This window comes from Oryx dammah, unplaced genomic scaffold, assembly GCF_014754425.2.
Source record: "Oryx dammah isolate SB20612 unplaced genomic scaffold, SCBI_Odam_1.1 HiC_scaffold_29, whole genome shotgun sequence".
In the NCBI taxonomy this organism is placed as follows: domain Eukaryota; kingdom Metazoa; phylum Chordata; class Mammalia; order Artiodactyla; family Bovidae; genus Oryx; species Oryx dammah.
The window spans coordinates 76,347,574-76,370,647 of NW_024070213.1; the positions used below are offsets into that span (position 1 = coordinate 76,347,574).

At 36.7% G+C, this 23,074-nt stretch overlaps 1 protein-coding gene across 1 annotated transcript in view; it reads right to left on the bottom strand.

Moving 5' to 3' along the window:
- SLC2A13 (solute carrier family 2 member 13) overlaps nucleotides 1-23,074 on the bottom strand; it is a 515,526-nt gene that overhangs the window by 276,389 nt on the left and 216,063 nt on the right. Inside the window, exon 4 of the mRNA XM_040233494.1 lies at nucleotides 11,997-12,105. Within this exon, the coding sequence (XP_040089428.1) occupies nucleotides 11,997-12,105 (109 nt within the window). The remainder of the gene's footprint in view (nucleotides 1-11,996; nucleotides 12,106-23,074) is intronic.

The window sequence follows — 23,074 nt, forward strand, 5'->3', positions numbered from 1 at the left end:
ATTTCCCTTAAAGATAGCAATTGATGCAAAATAGACTGATCAAACAACCTGGAAATATACTGAGTCAAAAAACCTAATAGATGTTCTTAGCTTAACTACCTACTTACAACCTACCAGCTATATTACTTATATTCTTTCTATTTTATAAGGTTGTTTTTTCCTTTATTACCAAATGTATGATGGAGCCTCAGATAAAATTATTCATGATTAGGTGATTTGAAACCACTGATCAAATAAATAGTTCTATGAGATCAATGACTGTAATAGTGTAACTGTAGGTATGGGAAGAAGCAATGAGAGGGAACCATTCCCTGGACCATAACAGATTAGGTGTTATGGTGGTCCAGAGGCTTCTGGCTACTGTTAACAGAGCCTAATCTAGTAATAGCATATTGAATGGCCTATCAAGGAAATCCCTGCCTGATCTGGGCATGAGCATTCCTAATGCTATGAAACAAGTTGGTCATGAAATGTCTCCCAAACCTTGGTCAAAATTAAGATGACACAAAAAATATTATGATAGAAAGGGAAAGGATTGTACAATAAAGAACACTGCCAATCATCCAGTTCTATAAGAATCAAGTCATTTATCTCTGCAGTTGCTGATCAATAGAGCCTGAAAGAAATTCTGGGTAAAGATCAAGATGAAGCAAAATTGACAGCACTGCTCCTCAGACAGACAGATATTTTCAGGAGAAATTTTTATGAACCTGATTCTTTTGTCTTCCCATACCTATGAAAACACTAAAACCATTACCTTAGATGTCTATTCCTAGTGACTAACAACAACCTTCTACAAGAGATGTGTGCTTGGTCACACATACCCTCTTCACCAAAATCATATGTACACTGCCCTCCCCCTTTGCCTCTTCAAAACAGTTCCCAGCATTCTGAGAGACTATCTTTAGGTTATTTTCAGGTTGGCTCAAATAAAATTTTCCACTTCTTTTTTAGATTGACTATTGATTAATTTTTTTCACAAGCCCCTTGGCAGGTTCAGCTTCATTTCTAGACTTCAAACGTGCACCCTTATTGCAAACCACTCTTTTTTTTTTTTTTTTGTAAAGTTAGGTTTGAGTAAATTCTGTTACTTGCAAATACAATGATCTCTAACTAAAGCATGGCCTAACCTTGGACAGATAATGAAAATGAAGATAATAGGAAGAATATAAGAGATGTTGTGTATTTGTGCTCACTCAGCCATATCTGACTCTTTGCAATTCCATGGACTGTAGCCCTCCAGGCTCTTTTGTCCATGGGGTTCTCTAGGTGGAAACACTGGAGTGGGTTGCCGTTTCCTCCTCCAGGGGATCTTCCTGACCCAAATATCAAAGCTGCGTCTCCTGTGGTTCCTCCTTTGGCAGGCAGATTCTTTACCACTGAGCCACCTGGGAAGCTCAGTAACAGATAATAAGGGAGTAAAAGTGAAGGGAATTGCAACTAGTTGAATTTGGACGTCTTGGTTCCCCAACCACAGTCCTGGGTTCCCACTGGTCAAATCCTTCATAAGAGGAAGAAGGGCAGAATTGGTGAGAAATAGGGAGTCAGTCTTGTGCATGTAGAGGTTGGTGAGAATAGGATATCCAAATAAAAATGCCCAGCAGTTGGATATGACTATACATCTCAGAGCAGTTCTGATCTGGAAATGTATGCTAGGCCATCTCTAACAGGTAGATGGTCACTGAAACTATGGAAGGGAACAAAACCTCCCGACAGAGTTGTAAGCCAAGGCCCGGGGAGCACTAGCATTAAAGTGTAAACTAAGTAGAAAAAGTCATGAAGGAGACTGAAGATGAAATGCTGTATTGTGCCAATAAGGGAAAGCTCTTAAGAAGAATGCTGACCAAGTGAGGACAGCCCAGATAGCTGAATTATTGAGAAGATAACAAATGCGAGGATGGGAAGAGGAGAACCCAACTCCCCAACATCTGAGGACCTTCTGTGAGGCAGACATTTCCTTACCTCATTTCATCTTCAAAACAACCTTTCAAGACAGGTGGCACTACATCTTTTTAAAGATGAGAGGAAAAGACCAAGGTTCCCTGGGGATGGGCTACATTATGTTCTGTATGTCTAGTCCCTGGAGGAGTGCCTTCCCCTTATTTGTTTAAAGAATGAACATTTCTACAGTTTTGTAGGTGGTGCTAGTGGTAGAGAACCTGCTTGACAATGCAGGTAGATGTAAAAGGCACAGGTCTGCTCCCTGGTTTGGGAGGGTCCCTGGAGAACATGGCAACCCTCTGCAGTATTCTTGCCTGGAGAATCCATGGAGAGAGGAGACTGCCAGGCTGCAGTCCACAGGATCTGACAGAGTCGGATACAGCCGAAGTGACTTAGCACACACACACCCGGAACTAACTGGACTGGTTACTCTCAAACTCACATATGACTTGGGGAGCAAGGTTCTACTTTAGGGACAGAGCAGGCCTATTTCTTAGAGCACACCCCTGGATTTTGTGCTATTATTTCAATTCATTGACAGCATCTCCACTTCTTCCGCTTACCTTTCACCAAGACAGACGAGGGACAGAAAGGTCAGTCAAGGAAACCATATCATCATATCACCAAAGACGTCCTAGGGAACCCAAATCTTAGGGTATTTTACAAACTGGTGGGGGGGGGATAAATTTCCATTAATTATCACAAAAGTTTAAATTCATACCTGACTCAGAAAACTTGCAGAAAGGATTTGACTGTCCTTTGACGTAAACCACAAGTCACGCCACTCAGGGTATACTTAGTCACAGCCCTACACTTCCTAGGGAGGCATTGCTTGTTCTTATTGTGTAAAGGTCACTGAGGTCTTTTCTGGTTCACTTATATGTGGAATCTAGAAAAATGGTTGAAATGAACTTATTTGCAAAGCAGAAATAGAATAACAGATATAGAGAACAAACTTATGGCTACCAAAGACATAAGGGGGGAGGTTGGATGAATTGGGACTGACATATATACACTACTATGTATAAAGAAGAAAACTAAATCTACTGTATAGCACTGGAAACTCTACTCAGTGCTCTGTGGTGACCTGAATCGGACAGGAATCCAAAAACGAGAGGATATATGTATACATATAGCTGATTTGTTTTGCTGTATGGTAGAAACTAACACAACATTGTAAAGCAACTATACTCCAATAAAAGTTAACTTTAAAAACATCACTGAGGTCTTTTCTCCCGGACTAAACATAAGAGCAAAAAAGAATGTATCTAACACTGAAGCAGATAACAATGCGGTCATATTTGTTAGTTAGAAAAAAATACTATTTTTACTTTTCTTATATTTTGAAAATTAGAAACAAGTATCAAAAAAAAAAAGGGTATAACAATTTTGTCTTCACAGAGGATGCTTCAAATGCTGGACTGATGGATGGGTTTGGGCCAAAGAGTACAAGTTAACTATGCAATGCCTCTGCTTTTCACAAATGATCTGGCATTTCTAAGCTGCTATACCCAAGGAGCAGAAGGGAAATTAACGTGGTCTCAGTCCCTCCCTCGGGCCTAAGTCATATAGGATATCTCATTTAAACACCACAAGAATCACAGGAGGTATTATTTCTGATTTTCAGGTCACTGGGACTCTGAGAAGTTAAGAAGCTTGTAGAGTTTATATCCGAGTGGTGAGTTTCAATTCAAATTCATACCTAACACAGTAGGTGGTGTTAATATTTGAAGTACCATGTTTTTGCCCCTAAAATGACTCCAGATAAGGAAAAACATTTAAATAACAAAAACTGTTTATATGTGCCCTCATCTTCCAGATAGACTTAAGTCACTCATTTTTCATTGGTCAAGTAGCATATTAATTTATGCTTTTATAATAATGCATTATAATTTTTTGGTCTATCTGCTTAGGAAGAATATAGACTTCTTAAAGACAAGAATTTTAGTTTCCAAGTATCTGAAACTCTATTAACAATACAGTAAATGCTGGTTGAAAAATAAATAAATGAATACTTGAGCAGATATAGTTTTAAAATTCCTGTTACAGGACAAAATTATCTGTGAATTACACAAAGGAAACAAAAGATTATCATATTCAAGAAAATACATTCTCATAAAATTTCTTATGAAGTTCACATTTTATTGCTTACATTTTTCTTCTGAGACTAAAATCAATCTCCTGACAACTTTTCGTCCAAGAAAGGTTTAAAGTATTTCAAACACAACTTTTGACCTTCCACTTTCACTTGAAACTCCATTTTTCCTCATTCAAATGTACATTAAAGTCCATCTACTTCACTTTATGGACTTCCTAGGTGGAGCTAGTGGTAAAGAACCTGCCTGCCAATGCAGGAGACTTCACTATTCTTGCTGGGAGAATCCCATGGACAGAGGCACCTGCTGGGCTATGGTCTATAGGGTGGCAAAGAATCGCACAAGACTGAAGAGATTTAGCACAGCATGGCACTTCACTTTATTGGTAATCAGAATGAAGGGGATTAACAGACACGCCCAAATTTCCATGGTAGAGATAGATCTTGCAACAAATTATCCTGATTCCAATGATCACAAATGACTACAATATACTCATCTTGAAACATTCCAATGAGATATGCATATTACCTTTCAAAGGCTTTTGGATTATATTCTGAGCCCTACTAAGGAGGCAAAGAGAAGAGAAGGTTCATATTAATCAGTTAGCATTCTGTTCCATTCATACTACCTGCTGAGAACTTCAGAGAGAGTAAAACATCACATTTGGTTCAGACTTACAACATGAGAGAGCAAATCCTTAGTCTTTTCTTATTTCCTATCAACTTTATTTTTCTCTATATTTACCACCATCTGGCTTGCTTTTTGTACTAGTTTTCTGATTGCATGGTAATTTTTCACACTAGGAGACTTTGTTGGTGATAAAATATAATAATGGAACAAATTCAAAACTATTGTACTTATAAAATTAAATTATTAAATATGATTAAGAAGTATAATACCATTAGGCTGGCTTGTCCATGAACTCTAGATCAGCATATAAAGCAAAGGTCTCAACTGGGTACTAGCAGTTTAGTCTGATGCATTTTATAACTCTTGAGATGGATGCAACTTTATTAGCTCATAGTCATTTTGGACTTTTATCCTTGGGTGATACTGAATTTCACTAACTTTGGTTTGTTTACATATCACTTCCAAACAAGTTTTAAAGTGACAACCCTAGGCACTTAAGGTGTTCTACCACTAAAGGGTAGCCCAGATGATCCAGAGTCAGAAAATCAGGTTCTAGCCTCAGTCAGTTTTCACCCCAATCGCAAAGAAGGGCAGTGTTTAAGAATGTTCAAACTACCACACAATTGTGCTCATTCCCCATGCTAGTAAGGTTATGTTCAACACTCTTCAAGCGAGGCTTCAGCAGTAGGCGCCTATTCAGTAGAAGCTCAATTCAGCTTCTTGGATTGAGAACTTTCAGATGTACAAGCTGGGTTTAGAAAAGACAGAGAAACCAGAGATCAAATTGTTGACATTCACTTGATCACAGGGAAAGCAAGGGAATTTCAGGAAAACATCTACTTCTGCTTCATTGACTATGCTAAAGTCTTTGACTATGTAGATCACAACCAACTGTGGAAAATTCTTAGAGATGGTAATATCAGACTATTTTATCTGTCTCCTGAGAAAGATGTATGTGGGTAAAGAACCAACAGTTAGGACCTTACATGGAACAACTGACTGGTTCAAAATTGGGAAAGGAGTACGATGAGGTTGTATACTGTCACTCTATTTAACTTATATGCAGAGTTCATCATGCAAAATGCTGGGCTGGGTGAGTTACAAGCTGGAATCAAGACTGCCAGTAGAAATATCAACAATGTCAAATATGCAGATGATACCACCCTAATGGCAAAAAGTGAAGAGGAACTGAATAGCCCTTTGATGAGGGTGAAAGAGCAGAGTGAAAAAGCTGGCTTAAAACTCAACATTCAAAAAGCGAAGATCATGGCATGCTATCCCATCACTTCACATTAAGGGGAAAAAGTGGAAGCAGTGACTGATTTTCTCTTCTTGGTCCCCAAAATCACTTTAGATGGTGACTGCAGCCATGAAATTAGAAGATGTTTGCTCCCTGGAAGGAAGGCTATGACAAACCTAGACAGCATATTAAAAAGCAGAGACATCACAAAGGTCTGTATTGTTAAAATCCATGGTTTTTCCAGTAGTCATGTAGGGATGTGAGACTTGGATCATAAAGAAAGCTGAGCACCAAAGAATTGATATTTTCGAATGGTGTTCCTGGAGAAGAATCTTAAGAGTCTGTTGGTCAGCAAGGAGATCAAATCAGTCAAGTCTAAAGAAAATCAACTCTGAATACTCACTGCAAGGAGAGACGCTGAAGCTCCAGTACTTTGGCCACCTGATGTGAACAGCTGACTCACTGGAAAAGACCCTGATGCTGGGAAAGATTGAAGGCAAAAGGAGAAGAGTGTTGCAGAGGATTAGATGGTTGGATAGCATCACCAGTTCAGTGAACATGAACTTTGGCATACTCTGAGAGATAGTGAGGAATAGGGTGGCCTGGCTTGCTGCAATCCATGGGGTCAGAAAGAGTCAGACACAACTTAGCAATTGAACACCCTCAGCTCTAAAACTTATGTTACAGTGGACAAGTCACTTTAACTCATTAAGCCTTTGCTTCCTTAGTTTGAGAATAAACAGAAGAACTGCCGTGCTGACTCAACAGGATATTTATAAAGAACAAGAGAGGCCACATCTATGAAAATTTTTATAGTGTTATATATAAAAAACAGTAAACATGTTTGTTTTTACCATGACATTAATAAATAATTACATTACTGAAGAGGCTAAAAGTGTTGTCCTATTTTTCCTTTTCTGATAATATTTATTTTACATGCTAGAGTAGTACCAGGTATTAGGTTGGCGTAAACGTAATTCTGGTTTTGGACAGCGAAATTTAAATCATTATAACTAGACTCAAAAACATTTTTATTAAACAAAATATTAACCATTACAATCAACACATTTTTGCAAATGAGAAATAAATCTGTCTACTCCTGTAGCATAAAAACTCGTGCTTTGGGATTTGACAAACTCTTGGAAAGCATTTTCTGTCTACTGCTGGATGTGGAAGTGTTTTCCCTGCAAAAATTGTCAAGATGCTTGAAGAAGTCATAGTCAGTTGGCAAGAGGTCAGGAGAATATGGCAGACGAGGCAAACCTTTGTGGCCCAATACACTCAACTTTTGAAGCATTGGTTGTATGATATGCAGTCAGCTGTTGTCATGGAGAAGAATTGGGCCCATTCTGTTGACCAATACCGGCTCCAGATGTTGCAGTTTTGGGGGCATCTCATCAATTTGCTCAGCATACTTTCTCAGATGTAATGGTTTCATTAGGATTCAGAAAGCTGAAGTGGATCAGACTTATAGCAGACCATCAGACAGTGACTGTGACCTTTTTTTGTGCAAGTTTGGCTTTGGGAAGTGCTTTGGAGCTTCTTCTCAGTCCAACCACTGAGCTGGTTGTTGCTAGCTGTCATATAAAACTCACTTTTCATCGCTCATCACAATCCAATTGAGAAATGGTTCATTGTTATTGCGAAGAATTAGAGAAGATGAAACTTTAATGATGATGCTTTTGATATGTGGTCAGCTCATGAGCCACTGACATTTGGAGCTTTTTCATCTTTCCAATTTGCTTCAAATACCAAATGACCATAGAAAGGTTGATGTTGAGTTCTTCAGCAACTTCTTGTGCAGCAACTTCTTGTGCAGATCAGCTTCAATGATCCTCTGTACTGTGAATTTGTTAGCTGTTTGTTAATAACCACTGCACTGTAAAGTTGTAAGCAGTTCCTGGGCCAAATGTGTTGCTGATGTTGTGTGTTATCTCCCCTGCTTTATGGCCCATTTTGAACTCAAATAAGAAAATTGCCCAAATATGCTTTTTTGCCTAACATCATTTCCCTAGTCTAAAATAAATATAAAATAAACAGCAAGTAATACGGAATTAGCAAAAAAAAAAAAAGAAGTGAGAAATGCACGTGAAAATGATGTATAATATAATCACATTTATTTATAAATGTATTTCAATATAAAATAACAAAGTTCAACAATGCAAAACCGCAATTAGTTTTGCACCAACCCAATATTAATGCTTAGTAAATGATAGCTATTAAGATTAGTATTGCAAGGCCATTTTTTCCAAAGCCTATTATCTCTAGTAAACACAAAGAAGTTGTGATCCACTGAGGATTAAAGTAAAGCAGTTATGCAAGTGGAAATGATCTGCCCATCCTATGTAATTGCCTATTTCCCACCGCTACTTTAAGTTAGCAGAAAAGAGAAAGAAGAGACGACTCTGGGAGCATTAATCTAAAAGAAGAGCAACTCAAAAATAGCAGACTCTTTAGAGCGTCCAAAAGAAGTTTATACTCCCATAATCCCTTCTACCTGAAGCAGACATAAAAGCTTAAAATTCTGGATTTCCTTCTCCTCTTTACTGCAGATTTTCTGTGTAACCTTAAAATGATCCATTTAAACACTTGGTTTTCCCAGCTAAAACTCTGCTACCTTCCACCTGTCCAAGATGGACTAATTTTATGATTATCAAGACATATCAAAATATAGCTTATTTTAAGTTCCTCAAAAGAAGCAAGATGCTAACAAACCCAAATGTAGCCAAGTGTTTCCTTTTTTTTACTTTCTCTCTTTTTCTTTTTTTCCTCTCTCTCCCTCCCTACCACCTAATTATTCACCCATACACATTTTGGTTGTGGTAATAATAATGTGGGAATGACCCTTTTATTAATAAAATAAAAACTTTTAGCTAGAAATTGGAAAATTATTGACATTATAACCAGAGTTTAGAATACATCACATGAGAATTACTTAAGTGAGTTGTTTTCACATTAATCATCATATTCTTCATAGATCACTACTCTTCCATTTATTTTGACATGTGGAAATATTTTATTGCTCTGTGAGGTAGTACAATAATATAGCAGGAATATATCAGGAAAACAGAACTCTATTTGCTCTGTTCTCTCTTGTGAATAGAGAATAAGCTATTCAGCAGCATGTTTGAAATTATTGATTAGAGTCAAGATAGAAAATTGCCTCTTCTAAAAGTTAAATGTAGTGTCTGAAGTATGTAACAGTTGTAAGACCTTAGAAGCCCTATGCTTGATATGACAGGAGGACGATAAGGTATGGTTAGGATATAAACACGACTTATACAAATATAAGATACCTGGATACACTCACAACATATATATATATATATATTCATAGCAGAGAACAAATATTCTAAGAAATAAATCTATTTCTTTAACTGAAATAGAACATTAATTCATGGATATAGAAATAAAGATCCTATGAGGGAGACCAGAGAAAACTAAACATGGTAAGATTATATAATACAATTGTAAGGATGATTTTATGTTTCAATATGTTTTCATATGATCTTTTATGAACTGTTCTTGGTAAAAGTCAGAATTCAAACTTGGGGTAAAAAAAAAAAAAACATATCAACTTCTACAGATTATTAAGTTTGGGTTGGAAATATAAAGGAGCACTGCCTACTTCATTTTCCACTTGAAAGAGAAGAAGCAAAAAAGAATAGAGTAATATACATAAAAAATATTCATTAAAAACAGAATTCTGAATTAAATAACATTTTAAATGAAAAAACGTAATAGATATTTTTTAGTAAAGGCAATAAAAAACTATTAAGCTGCATTTAAAGATTATTTTAAACTATAAGAAACAAAAATTATGATAGTATTTACTGTATCTTAAGGATAGGGGGGAAAAAATAGAAAAAGAAAAACATATACATGCACACACATGAATACAGACTAGATAAAGTAGGAAAAAACACATTATATGAGGATCCTAAATTAGTCATTTTCCATCCAAATAATAAAAATAGCATGGTCTACTTTAAAGAAATTGATTTACAGTTTTATGGGCTTAAAATATGAATGTCTGAAGTTATGTACTATGAAAAACCAAGTTACTTAGCATAGGTAACATTGTTTAAGTGTCTAGTCTTCTAACCTCCGATACCAAGGTTATATTAAAGTCTGCGGGGAGTTGCCTATTCTGCATCATGTAGACACAGTATAAAATTAACCATCATTTACCTTATTTTATTATTCCTACTTTCCAGGATTAATATTCAACTACAAGCAACAGCTATATTGAAGACATTACCTATTAGTTTGTGATAAGCAAAGTACATTAATGACTGTCATACATCTTAAGCAATATCAAGATCCTTATAGTCATTTCACTTGATCTCACTGTGAAAACACTGAGAATTTGGAGAAATAAACACTTTATTAAAATCTGAAAACTTGAATCAGCACATTTTACATTAGATATCACAAGTGGACTATATAACAATCATTTCAACTAGGAACACACTGGCTTCACCTCACCCACTAATTAGATTGGCCCTGTCTGTGATCCTTGTTTTATAGGAATACAAAAAAGCACAACAAAAATTCACTTTCTATGCTTTAAACTTGTCAAGTTTAAATGCCTATAAAAGGGTAGAACAAACAAAAGATTTTGAGAAATAGGACATATGTTAAATTAGGTTGATGAACTAGATTTGTACATAGGATTATTACTGAATTGTCTTGTTTGAAAGATTGGTGCTAGCCTTGTTAGAATTCCATACCATTACCACACTAAGGACAGTGGATGTGCCTCAGAAAAGTCATGGTATGCCACGTCCAGAAACAAAAAGGTTAGGTGCTATACTGACAGATAAGCTTAATAGATATGATAATGGTAAGAAAAAAATGAAAGTAAATGTTAGAGGGGAGGAGAGAACCAATATTAAAATGTAGTTCAGAAAGCTAACAAGGATTACCATTAAAGTCAAATTCACAAACGGTATGGATATATTCAAGTTGGAGTTTCTTAGTAAATTCCAACTTAATCTAATGGGTCCTTGGGCCCTAGTTACTACTTTAACTAATTCACTCTTCTGAAATTACCACTGAATAATTCATTATAACCCTAGTGATTAAAAAAAAATCAAAAGTCCCCAAAACAAATGGTTTACTAGGTAAAATCTATTTTACATAATTTGTATTTTTCTAATGAATAAATTTTAACCAGTATGTATAGGGGAAAGCTTCTGAAAACATAGCTTTTCACCAATAACCAGATTCTCAGCAAAACTGAGCTTTTCTCTAACTCTTATTCTGTTACCTAGGATCTTAAAAGTCTTCTCTTGGAACAGTCTTACATAGCTCTTATGACAATTTGAAATTCTGTATTAAATTGTGAATTTATTTAATGTGTTGTTTTCTGCACCACCCTGTATACTCTATAAGGCCAAGGACTGTGTCTCCTGTATTCACTGCTATGTATCTAGTACAAAATCAACCATCAAAAATGGGTTTAACATTGAATGAATGAAATACAGTCGAATCCCCACTATTCACTCTGCTTCACCCACAACACACATACAACTCTGAGAATTACTGTGAAAACTAGAAAACGCAGAACTTTTGTATATTTCCTACTTCTTTGCTCCCAGTCCATCCCTGGTCCACTGTACTCTAGTTGTAAAAGACATACTTCTATTAATGTTCTTATCACATTGTATTGTAACTGACTGTCCTAAAAGGAAATGAACTAGTTGTGTGTCCACTGATCTCTAATAAATGCCACGTTTATCCTTTGGTTTACTTTTTAATGAGAATCAAGAAATAGCTTATGAAAAATGATACATTTAGTAGCTCAGAATAAAAGAAACTAATTGATGGCATAAAAAAGAAATTGTAAGAAATCAAATAAAGCCAATAATTACAATGAACAAAATAAGTCACTTCCTTCTAGTTAAAATCTGGTAAGACTTTTAAACTATACAGTTTTTTTTTTAATACTGTACAGTTAAGTATCTCCTAAAAGAAGACTTCTACACATTTAATAAAAACAAATCTCCATGAGTCCTACTATTTTTTTTCTGTATAAAATAATTCCTCACAATCTTTTCAGTAAAAAGTTAGAAAGAAATACATACATGATGGTGTTAATGCCTGAGAGCTGTTGGAACATTTGTAGACCACAACCCACAATTAACGCTCGGCGAGTTGGGGGATAACTCAGCATTCTGCAGATCACAGGTCCAGCTTTTTAAAAAAAAGAAGGAAAAAGAAGGACACATCTATTATTTTTAGCTCCCACAGTAATTATCCCCATTAGGATAAATTTCCCCAAATCTCTATGGAATCAACACAACTTGGCATTTAAAAATAGAACATGTGTACTTTTATAGAAATAGGGGCATAATATATTTTTGAAAACAGTAAATATTTGAGTTGAAACTATAAAATCAACTAGAGAGAATCCAAGTTAAAACATTGTATGGATACTAGGGGGAAGATCTACATAACTGTAATCATTAGAAATTCTTTTTCCTTAAATTCCTAAGAGCTGTAATAAACACTCTGTTCTTCTGCTTCCAGGCAATTAATTACTATTTAAAATCCACTCAATGTGGGACAACTTACAAAGTTACTGGAAAAATTGCTTTAATCAACTAAAAGAATGGCATTCATTAAAAAACAGTTAAACAAGGAACAGAATTTATTACAATTTATTTGACTAAAGGGAGAAGGCAATGGCACCCCACTCCAGTACTCTTGCCTGGAAAATCCCATGGATGGAGGAGCCGGGAAGGCTGCAGTCCATGGGATCGGTGAGGGTCAGACATGACTAAGCGACTTCACTTTCACTTTGCACTTTCATGCACTGGAGAAGGCAATGGCAACCCACTCCAGTGTTCTTGCCTGGAGAATCACAGGGACAGCGGAGCCTGGTGGGCTGCCGTCTATGGGGTCGCACAGAGTCGGACACGACTGAAGTGACTTAGCAGCAGTAGCAGCAGCATTTGACTAAAGTAACAAAATTCATTCCAATGTATTTAAAGTTAAGGAATCCGACTGTGACATCAGACTCAGTTATGACTGAAATGTATATTATTAATAAAAATACCCAAAAGATAATAAAGAGATCAAATTTAAAAATCTATTTTATATAGGTATATGTATATTTCTAGATTTTTTAATAGTTTCCTAGTGGTATTAAATGATAATTTTAAAATATCAATGGGCTTTCAAAATGGATGTCTCTATATTAGAATCTAGATCAATTCTGAAAAGCTCTAGATCTGAACCCTCAGGCCTTAAGTAAGGTAACTAACCAATTGAGGCCTATCATTTGGACATAACTACCCAAAATGCCCCTTCTATTCCCAGAAGTGCTTGTTACAACTTCACAGAGGCATGGTGCCAGAGTTGACTAAAAGGATCTTTGGTATTCCTGCTGTATAAGAAATAGCCTGCGATCACTAGGATGTTAATTGCTTCATTAGAGGAATTTTTCCTGGAGGCTATTTTTTTTTTTTTTTAAGTAAACCCTAAACCATGTCATTGGAAGGACTGATGTTGAAGCTGAAAAGTCAATACTTTGGCCACCTGATGCGAAGAGCTGAGTCATTTGAAAAGACCCTGATGCTGGGAAAGATTGAGGGCAGGAGAAGGGGACAAGAGAGGATGAAATGGTTGGATGGCACCACCGACTCAATGGACATGGGTTGGGGAGACTCCGGCAATTTGTGATGGACAGGGAGGCCTGGCATGCTGCGGTTCATGGGGTTGCAGAGTCAGACATGACTGAGCAACTGAACTAATGCTGATACTGAAACCAAGTCAGGTAGAAATCTACCTGAAAAATGAGAAAATTTCGCTATTTTGGAATCTTCTGGAAATCTAATATTCCAGTTCACAGAAATGGGATAGAATGTCCTATTGCCTCAGCAATACAAGTTCATATAGGATGTTAAGACAGGGCATTAGTTAGTATTGAAGATTACTGGGTGAAGATATTCAGTTCTACATAGGAATGATTATAATCGCATGAAGACTTGATTGACTTCCAACAATTTTGTCTCTAGACGGTAAGACTGGACACACCCATTTAGAAAGTAGGCTAAGAGTATTATAAATGTCAAGTTGTTTTATATTTAAGTTTTAAGAAGGTTGTTTCAAATAGGTAGCTTTTAAGAAAATATAGAAATATATCTGGGTCACTTCTCTGAAAAGCAGACTCATCTGCAAACTTAGAAATCTATGAATGAGCCATAAAATAAGGACTGTGCACACCATCAATTAAATATCTACCTATTTCCATAAATCAAAAAATTCATATAAAAGATTATTCAGTGACTAAGTTGATTGTTTGTTATCCCATGGACTGTAGCACCCAGGCTCCTATGTCCTTACAGAATTGGACTTTACTTTCACCACTAGACATATCCACAGTTGAGCACTGTTTACAATTTGGCCCATTACTTAATTCTTTCGGGAGTATTTAGTGATTGCCTTCCATCCTTCCCTAGTAGCATACTGGATACCTTCCCACCTGGGGGGCTCATCTTCCAGTGTCATATATTTGTGCCTTTTCATACTGTTAATGGGGTTTCTTGCAGCAAGAATAACAGAGTGGGTTGCCTCCTCCAGTGGACCATGTTTTGTCAGAACTCTTCACTATGACACATCTGTCTCGGGTGGCCTTGTACAGCATGGCTCAAAGCTTCATTGAGTTATGCAAGCTCTTTCACCACGACAAGAATGTGATCCATGAAGGGGAAAAGATTATAATTTACTTTATATACCATGAAAATATTTAAAGACAACAACTATGATGTGACAAAACAGAACAAAACAAAAAACACCCAAACCCATTTTTCAGTTTTTAGGAAACTCCATTGATGAGAAACTACTCTTCTGTAAGAAATCTATCATAATCTTCAGATAGATGTATCTATTTTCTCTATTAACCTGTTTCATGACTTGATAGTTTAAGCAATACTGATATGGGAGGGCAGAAAAATAAACCGAAAATGATGACAAATTAGGATTAAAATTTTATTAGCTAAAATGACAAGAGATAAATTATCACACAACATCCCATATTTATTTCCTAGTTTTGTTTTTTTTTTGTTTTTAATCTAGGTTTTGAAAAACAGAGCTGGAGTATTCAGGTTCTGTGACTTTAAACTATACTCGAACGCTACAGGAAACAAAACAGCATGGTACTGGCACAAAATCAGAAATATAGATCAGTGGAATATAATAGAAAGTCCAGAGATAAACACAAGCACCTATGGTCATCTAATCTATGATAAAGGAGGCAAGAACCAGACATGGAAAAACAGACTGGTTCTAAATTGGGAAAGGAGTATGTCAAGGTTGTATATTGTCACCCTGCTTATCTAACTTATACGCAGAGTACATCATTGCAAATGCTGGGCTGGATGAAACACAAGTTGGAATGAAGATTGCTGGGAAAAATATCAATAACCTCAGATATGCAGATGACACCAACCTTATGGCAGAAAGTGAAGAGGACTTGAAGAGCCTCTTGATGAAAGTGAAAGAGGACAGTGAAATGCTGGCTTAAAAGTCAACATTCAAAAAACAAAGATCATAGTATCTGGTTCCATCATTCATTCATTCATTATTTCATTTCAGTCGCTTATTTGTGTCCAACTCTTTGCGACCCAATGGAATGCAGCACGCCAGGCCTCCCTGTCCATCACCAACTCCCAGAACTTACTCAAATTCATGTCCACTCAGTCGGTGATGCCATCCAACCATCTCATCCTCTGTTGTCCCCTTCTCCTCTCGCCATCAATCTTTCCCAGCATCATGGTCTTTTCAAATGAGCTAGCTCCTCGCACCAAGTGGCCAAAGTATTGGAGTTTCAGCATCAACCTCAGTCCTTCCAATGAACAACCAGGACTGAACTCCTTTAGGATAAACTAGTTGGATCTTCTTGCAGTCCAAGGGACTCTCAAGAGTCTTCTCCAACACCACAGTTCAAAAGCATCAATTCTTCGGCGCTCAGCTTTCTTTATAATCCAACTCTCACATCCATACACGACTACTGGAAAGACAATAGCTTTGACTAGACAGTCCTTTGTTGGCAAAGTAATGTCTCTGCTTTTTAATAAGCTGTCTAGGTTGGTCAAAACTTTTCTTCCAAGGAGCAAACATCTTCTAATTTCATGGCTATAGTCACCATCTGCAGTGATTTTGGAGCTCAAAACAATAAAGTCTGACACTGTTTCCCCATCTATTTGCCATGATGTGATCAGACTGGATGCCATGATCTTAGTTTTCTGAATGTTGAGCTTTAAGCTGTTTTCACTCTGCTCTTTCACTTTCATCAAGAGGCTCTTTATTTCTTCTTCACTTTCTGCCATAAGGGTGGTGTCATCTGCACATCTGAGGTTATTGATCTTTCTCCCCACAATCTTGATTCCAGTTTGGGCTTCATCCAGCCCAGAATTTCTCATGATGCACTCTGCATATAAGTTAAATAAGCAGGGTGACATTATACAGCCTTGATGTACTCCTTTCCTGATTTGGAACCAGTCTGTTGTTCCATGTACAGTTCTAACTGTTGCTTCCTGACCTGCATAGAGATTTCTCAAGAAAAGGGTCAGGTGGTCTGGTATTCTTATCTCTTTTAAGAATTTTCCAGATTTTATTGTGATCTACACAGTCAAAGGCTTTGGCATAGTCAATAGAGCAGAGATAGATGTTTTTCTGGAACTCTCTTGCTTTTTCCATGATCCAACGGATGTTGGCAATTTGATCTCTGGTTCCTCTGCCTTTTCTAAATCCAGCTTAAACATCTGAAAGTTCACGGTTCACATATTGGAGAATTTTGAGTATTACTTTACTAGTGTGTGAGATGAGTGCAATTGTGTGGTAGTTTGAGCATTCTTTGGCATTGCTTTTCCTTGGGATTGGAATGAAAACTGACCTTTTCCAGTCCTGTGGCCACTGCTGAGTTTTCCAAATTTGCTGGCATATTGAGTGCAACACTTTCACAGCATCATCTTTCAGGATTTGAAATAGCTCAACTGGAATTCCATCACCTCCACTAGCTTTGTTTGTAGTGATGCTTCGTAAGGCCCACTTGAATTCCCATCCATGATGTCTGGCTCTAGTTGAGTGATCACAGCATCATGAATATCTGGGTCATGAAGATCTTTTTTGTATTTCTGTGTACTTTTGCCACCTCTTCTTAATATCTTCTGCTTCTGTTAGGTCCATATATTTTCTTTCCTTTTTTATGCCCATCTTTGCATGAAAAGTTCCCTTGATATCTCTAATTTTCTTAAAGTGATCTCTAGTCTTTCCCATTCCATCTGGTTCCATTACTTCATGGCAAATAGATGGGAAACAATGCAAACAGTTTATTTTCTTGGGCTCCAAAATCACTGCAGATGGTGACTGCAGCCATGAAAAAAAAAAAAAAAAAGACATTTGCTACTTGGAAGAAAAGCTAGGACCAACCTAAACAGCTTATTAAAAAGCAGAGACTTTTTGGACTGCATGATCAAATCAGTCAGTCCTAAAGGAAATCAGTCCTGAATATTCATTGGAAGGACTGATGCTGAAGCTGAAACTCCAATACTTTGGCCACCTGATGCAAAGAACTGACTCACTGGAGAAGACCCTGATATTGGGAAAGATTGAATGCAGGGGGAGAAGGGGACGACAGAGAGTGAGATGGTTGGACAGCATCATCAATTTGATGGACATGAGTTTGAGCAATCTCTGGGAGTTGGTGATGGACAGGGAAGACTGGTGGGCTGCAGTGAATGGGGTCTCAAAGAGTCAGACATGGCTAAGTGACTGAACTGAACTGAACTGAAAGAAAGACATTTTCCTCACTAGGTGGTACTAGGAGAACTAGACAGCTACATGTAAAATAATAAAGTTAGAACACTTTGTAGCACCACACACAAAAATAAACTCAAAACTGATTAAAGATCTAAGTGAAGGCTAGATACTATAGAAATCTTAGAGTAAAACATAGGCAGAACACTTTCTAACATAAATTGCATCAAAATCTTTTTTGATATATCTCCTTTATTTTATCTTGAAAATTAAAAAAAGATAAACAAATGGGGCATAATTAAACTTAAAAGCTTTTGCACAGCAAAGAAACTATAAATAAAATGAATAGACAACAACATAATGGCAGAAAATATTTGCCAACAAAGCAGCTGACAAGGGATTAATATCTCTAATATACAAATAGCTCATGCAGCTCAATATAAAAAAACTAAAAACCACAAACAATCCAATCAAGAAATGGAAGAAAGATCGTATTTCTTCAAAGAGTACATACAGATGGCCAAAGGACACACGAAAAGATCACTAATTATTAGAGAAATGCAAATAAAAACTACATGAAGTATCAACCTCACACAAGTCAGAAAGGCCACCATCAAAAAAATCTATAAACAATCAATGCTGGAGAGGATGTGGAGAAAAGTGAACCCTCCTACACTGTTGGTGGGAATGTAGATTGGTACATATGGAGAAGAGTATGAAGGATCCTTAAAAACTAGAGGTAGAGATACCATGTGATCCTGTCATCTGGAGAAAATCATAATTTGAAAAGATACATGCATCCAATGTTTATTAAAGCACTATTTACAGTAGCTAGGACATGGAAGCAACCTAAATGTTCATCAACAGAGGAATGCATAAAAAGATCTGGTATATATATATACAATGGAATATTACTAAGCCATGAAGCAGAATGAAATAATGTCATCTGCAGCAACACGAATGGACCTAGAGAGTGTCACAATGAATTAAGTCAGACAGAGAAATAAAAAATCATATGACTTTGATTACATGTAGAACCTAAAAAAAATGTTACAAAATGAACTTATTTACAAAACAGAGTCATAGATGTAGAAAACACACTATGGTTACCAGCGGGAAACAGGGGGAGGGATAAATTGGGAGATTGGGATTAACATATGTACACTACCATATATAGGATAGATAACTAATAAGGACCTAGTGTACATAGGTTCTCAAAACTCTGTAATGACCTATATGGGAAAAGAACCTAATAAAGAGTAGATATATGTATATGTATACTCAATTCACTTTGCTGAAGAGCTGAAACTAACACCATACTTTAAATCAACTATACTACAATAAAAATGGAAAACAATGTTATAGATAAAAAATATGGTTACCTCTGGGTTTTAGACTTTCTTTTGGTTTGGAATTCCTGATAATAATAAACAATGGTAGTTCCTCTATTATACTTAAATATTTTTGAAAAATAAATTTTCATCATAGCAGCTGTACATCTGATTATGCATAAACAGATTGAAAGAATTTTCTTTCATTAAAATCATAAACCAAGCTTTATTAGGTAGTAAAACTAACTTCATGAATGCAAACCATTAATCTTCATTTTATGCAAGCTATGAGGCAAGAAATATTCAAATATATTAATAGGTCGAATATGAAAATTTAAAATGTCATGCTCTACTTAGAAAATTTCTTTTGACTTTTATAATTAAAAACATTTTATGTACACAAACATTTCACAGTTATTGTTAACAAAACATTTGTCTTTGAAAAACAGAAATTCCCATACAATAAAAACTAAAATCTCTAGATAACTAAAGCAAAATGGAAATGCAGAATATAAAATATAATACATAATAATACAGGCAAAAACTCCAAATGGGTTTATCTTTTCCATCATTCTGAACACCTCATACTAAGTATCAATAACTTTCACAATGATCATCCAGTTGTGGTGGAAGGGCTGTAAAGGACAGTCTGACAAGTGCAGCCATTCCTGTGGACAGGCTGACTGTGAAGAAGCTGAGCCCACAGAAGTTTCTCTGGGTATGATTAAAAAATGCACTAGACCACACTTTGTATAAAATTCCAGGTCCTGACTTCCACTTTCAGACGAGATGAAGTAACAGTTATCAGATTTACCTTCAATATGCAACAATTAAAAAACCATGCAACAATGCATGAAACAATACTTCACATGATAAGGAGACAAAGAATACGACTCCTGAGATTCAGGAAGTAAATGAGATGAACCCTACAAATACCTCAGCTAAAATCTGGAATAAAGTATTCAGGCAGTAATACAGAAGGTTGCAGTATGGGGAGGGGAAACCAGGCAAACTGATGGCCACCTTAAGTTGAAACAATGCAGCTCAGGACCCAGGTGACTAGAGTTCACAGGGCAGAGTGCTGGACAGAACAGAATGTCACAGAGAGGACACGGGGGATTTGTAGGACTCTGAATTTTCAGTTGAGGACAGACCAGTAAACGTTTTGTGAAGAAACTACCCCAGGCAGGGGAAAGAGTCGCAGGAAAGAACTAAAGTAATGAACTCCAGGAATTTACACAGGACTACCATAAGGAAGAATATTCAGAAGAGTTTTACCTCAGTAATATATATATTTAGTCCAAGATTAAACACTGCTTAGACACCATCTAAAACAGTTAAAGACTCAAATGCTTCCAAGTGAGTGAGTAGCATCCCAGAACGAAGTTCAGCAGTAAGATAAAATTTAACAGTTCTGGCATACCATAAAAAAGTACCAGGCATGCAAAACGGTGGGAAAGTACAACTTGTAATGATAAAGAGTTTAATTTAGCAAGAGGACATAACAACCCTAAACGTCTTTGCTCCTAATAAAAGCTTCAAATTGTATGAAGCATAAAACACAACTGCAAGGGAAAACAGAAAAACCCAAAGTTATACTTAGATATTTCATTACCTCTTTCCGAGTAACAGTAAAAGTAGGCTAAGCAAAGATAATCAGCAAAGATAGAGAAGACATCAACAACACGATAAACAAACTTGACCTAACATTCAGACAACATCCTATGGACCAAATGTTCTTTTCAACAGTAAATGCATGTTAAATGTCTTAGAACATTTATTGAGATAGACTATATTCTGAGCTCTAAAACTTTTCTAAATTAATTTAAAAGGATTCAAGTCATACAGAGCCTCTTCTCTGATTATAAAATTAACATACAAATCAATAAATGGAAAGATAATTGGAAAATTCCCCCCCAGATCAGAACCTGAATAACAAATTTCCGTGGATCAAAGAAATAATGGGAAATTAGAAAGTATTCTGAACTAAAATAATATGAAAATGCATCATACAAAAATTTGTAGAATGGAGCTAAAATAGAATAGAGGAAAATTTATAGCAATGACCTTGGTTTCCACCTTACAAAATCAGAAGAGGGACAAAAGAAACCCCCCAAAAGCACAAGATAAAATAATAATAAAGATCAGAATGGAAATCCATGAAATAGATAAGGAGACAATTGAGAAAAAAATCAATCAAATGAAACCAAAATCTGGCTTGTTGAAAATATCAATAAAATTGATAAACTTTAAGCCAGATTGTAGAAGGCTAAATAATGGCCCCTCAAAAGATATAAATATCTCCTAATTCCTAGAGACTGTTAATGTTACCTCAGATGTCAAAGAATAGTGTTTGTGGTTGTGAATAAGGATTTTTCATATGGGAAGATTATCCTGGATTATTCCAGTTGGGCCTAAAAGCTATCACATACAACCCAATAAGAGGGAGGCAAAAAGAGATTCAGACAGAATAGGAGAAGGCAATGTGACCATAAGTGCATATGTTGAATTGATGTAGCCATAAGCCAAGGAATGTTGGTTAATTTTTTTTTTTTAAAGCAAGAAACAGATTTCCCTCTGGAGTCTCTAGTGGGTGCATAGCCCTGCAGACACTTTGATTTCAACCTAGTAAAACTTATTTTGAACTGGACTGTGAGAATAAATTTCTATTGTTTTACATTACCAAGATGGTGGTAATTTGTTACAACAGTCATAGGAAAAGACCAGGGAAAAAAAGAGAGAAGACACAAATCACCAACATCATAAATGAAAGAACTAAAATCAATACAGATATCTACAGATATCATGAGAAATGCTGGGCTGGAAGAAGCACAAGCTGGAATCAAGGTTGCTGGGAGAAATATCAATAACCTCAGATATGCAGATGACACCACCCTTATGGCAGAAAGTGAAGAGGAACTAAAAAGCCTCTTGATGAAAGTTAAAGAGGAGAGTGAAAAAGTTGGCTTAAAGCTCAACATTTAGAAAACGAAGATCATGGCATCTGGTCCCATCACTTCATGGGAAATAGATGGGGAAACAGTGGAAACAGGGTCAGACTTTATTTTTGGGGGCTCCAAAATCACTGCAGATGGTGATTGCAGCCATGAAATTAAAAGATGCTTACTCCTTGGAAGGAAAGTTATGACCAACCTAGATAGCATATTCCCAAGAAGAGACATTACTTTCCCAACAAAGGTCTGTCTAGTCAAGGCTATGGTTTTTCCAGTGGTCATGTATAGATGTGAGAGTTGGACTGTGAAGAAAGCTGAGCACCGAAGAATTGATGTTTTTGAACTGTGGTGTTGGAGAAGACTCTTGACAATCCCCTGGACTGCAAGGAGATCTAACCAGGCTGTTCTAAAGGATATCAGTCCTGGGTGTTCTTTGGTAGGAATGATGCGAAAGTTGAAACTCCAGTACTTTGGCCACCTCATGCAAAGAGTTGACTCATTGGAAAAGACTCTGATGCTGGGAGGGATTGGGGGCAGGAGGAGAAAGGACGACAGAGGATGAGATGGCTGGATGGCATCACCGACTCAATGGATGTGAGTCTGAGTGAACTCTGGGATTTGGTGATGGACAGGGAGGCCTGGCGTGCTATGATTCATGGGGTCGTAAAGAGTCAGACACAACTGAACGACTGAACTGACTGAACTGAAGTATCTCTATCAGCTTGAGCTGCTAGAACAAAATATCATAGACTGTGTGGCTTAAACAACAGACATTTATTTTTCACAGTTCCCAAGGCCAGGAACCCGAAAGTGAAGGTGCTGGCAGACTCAGTTCCTGGAAAGAGCTCCTCTCCTGGCTTGCAGAGGGCCAGCTTCACACTGTATGTTCCCACGGCCTTTCACCAGTACATGTGTAGAGACAAAAAGAAAGGGAGGAAAGGAGGGAGGGATAGGAGAAGGCCGAGGGTGGGGTGGGGAGAGAAAGAGAGACAGAAGAGTCTGCTTTCTTCATGAGAGAAGGTCCTACTCTCATGACCTCATCTAAACTAACTACCTCCCAAAGGTCCCATCTTCAAATACCATCCCATCAGGCATTTAGAGCTTCAACATATAAAT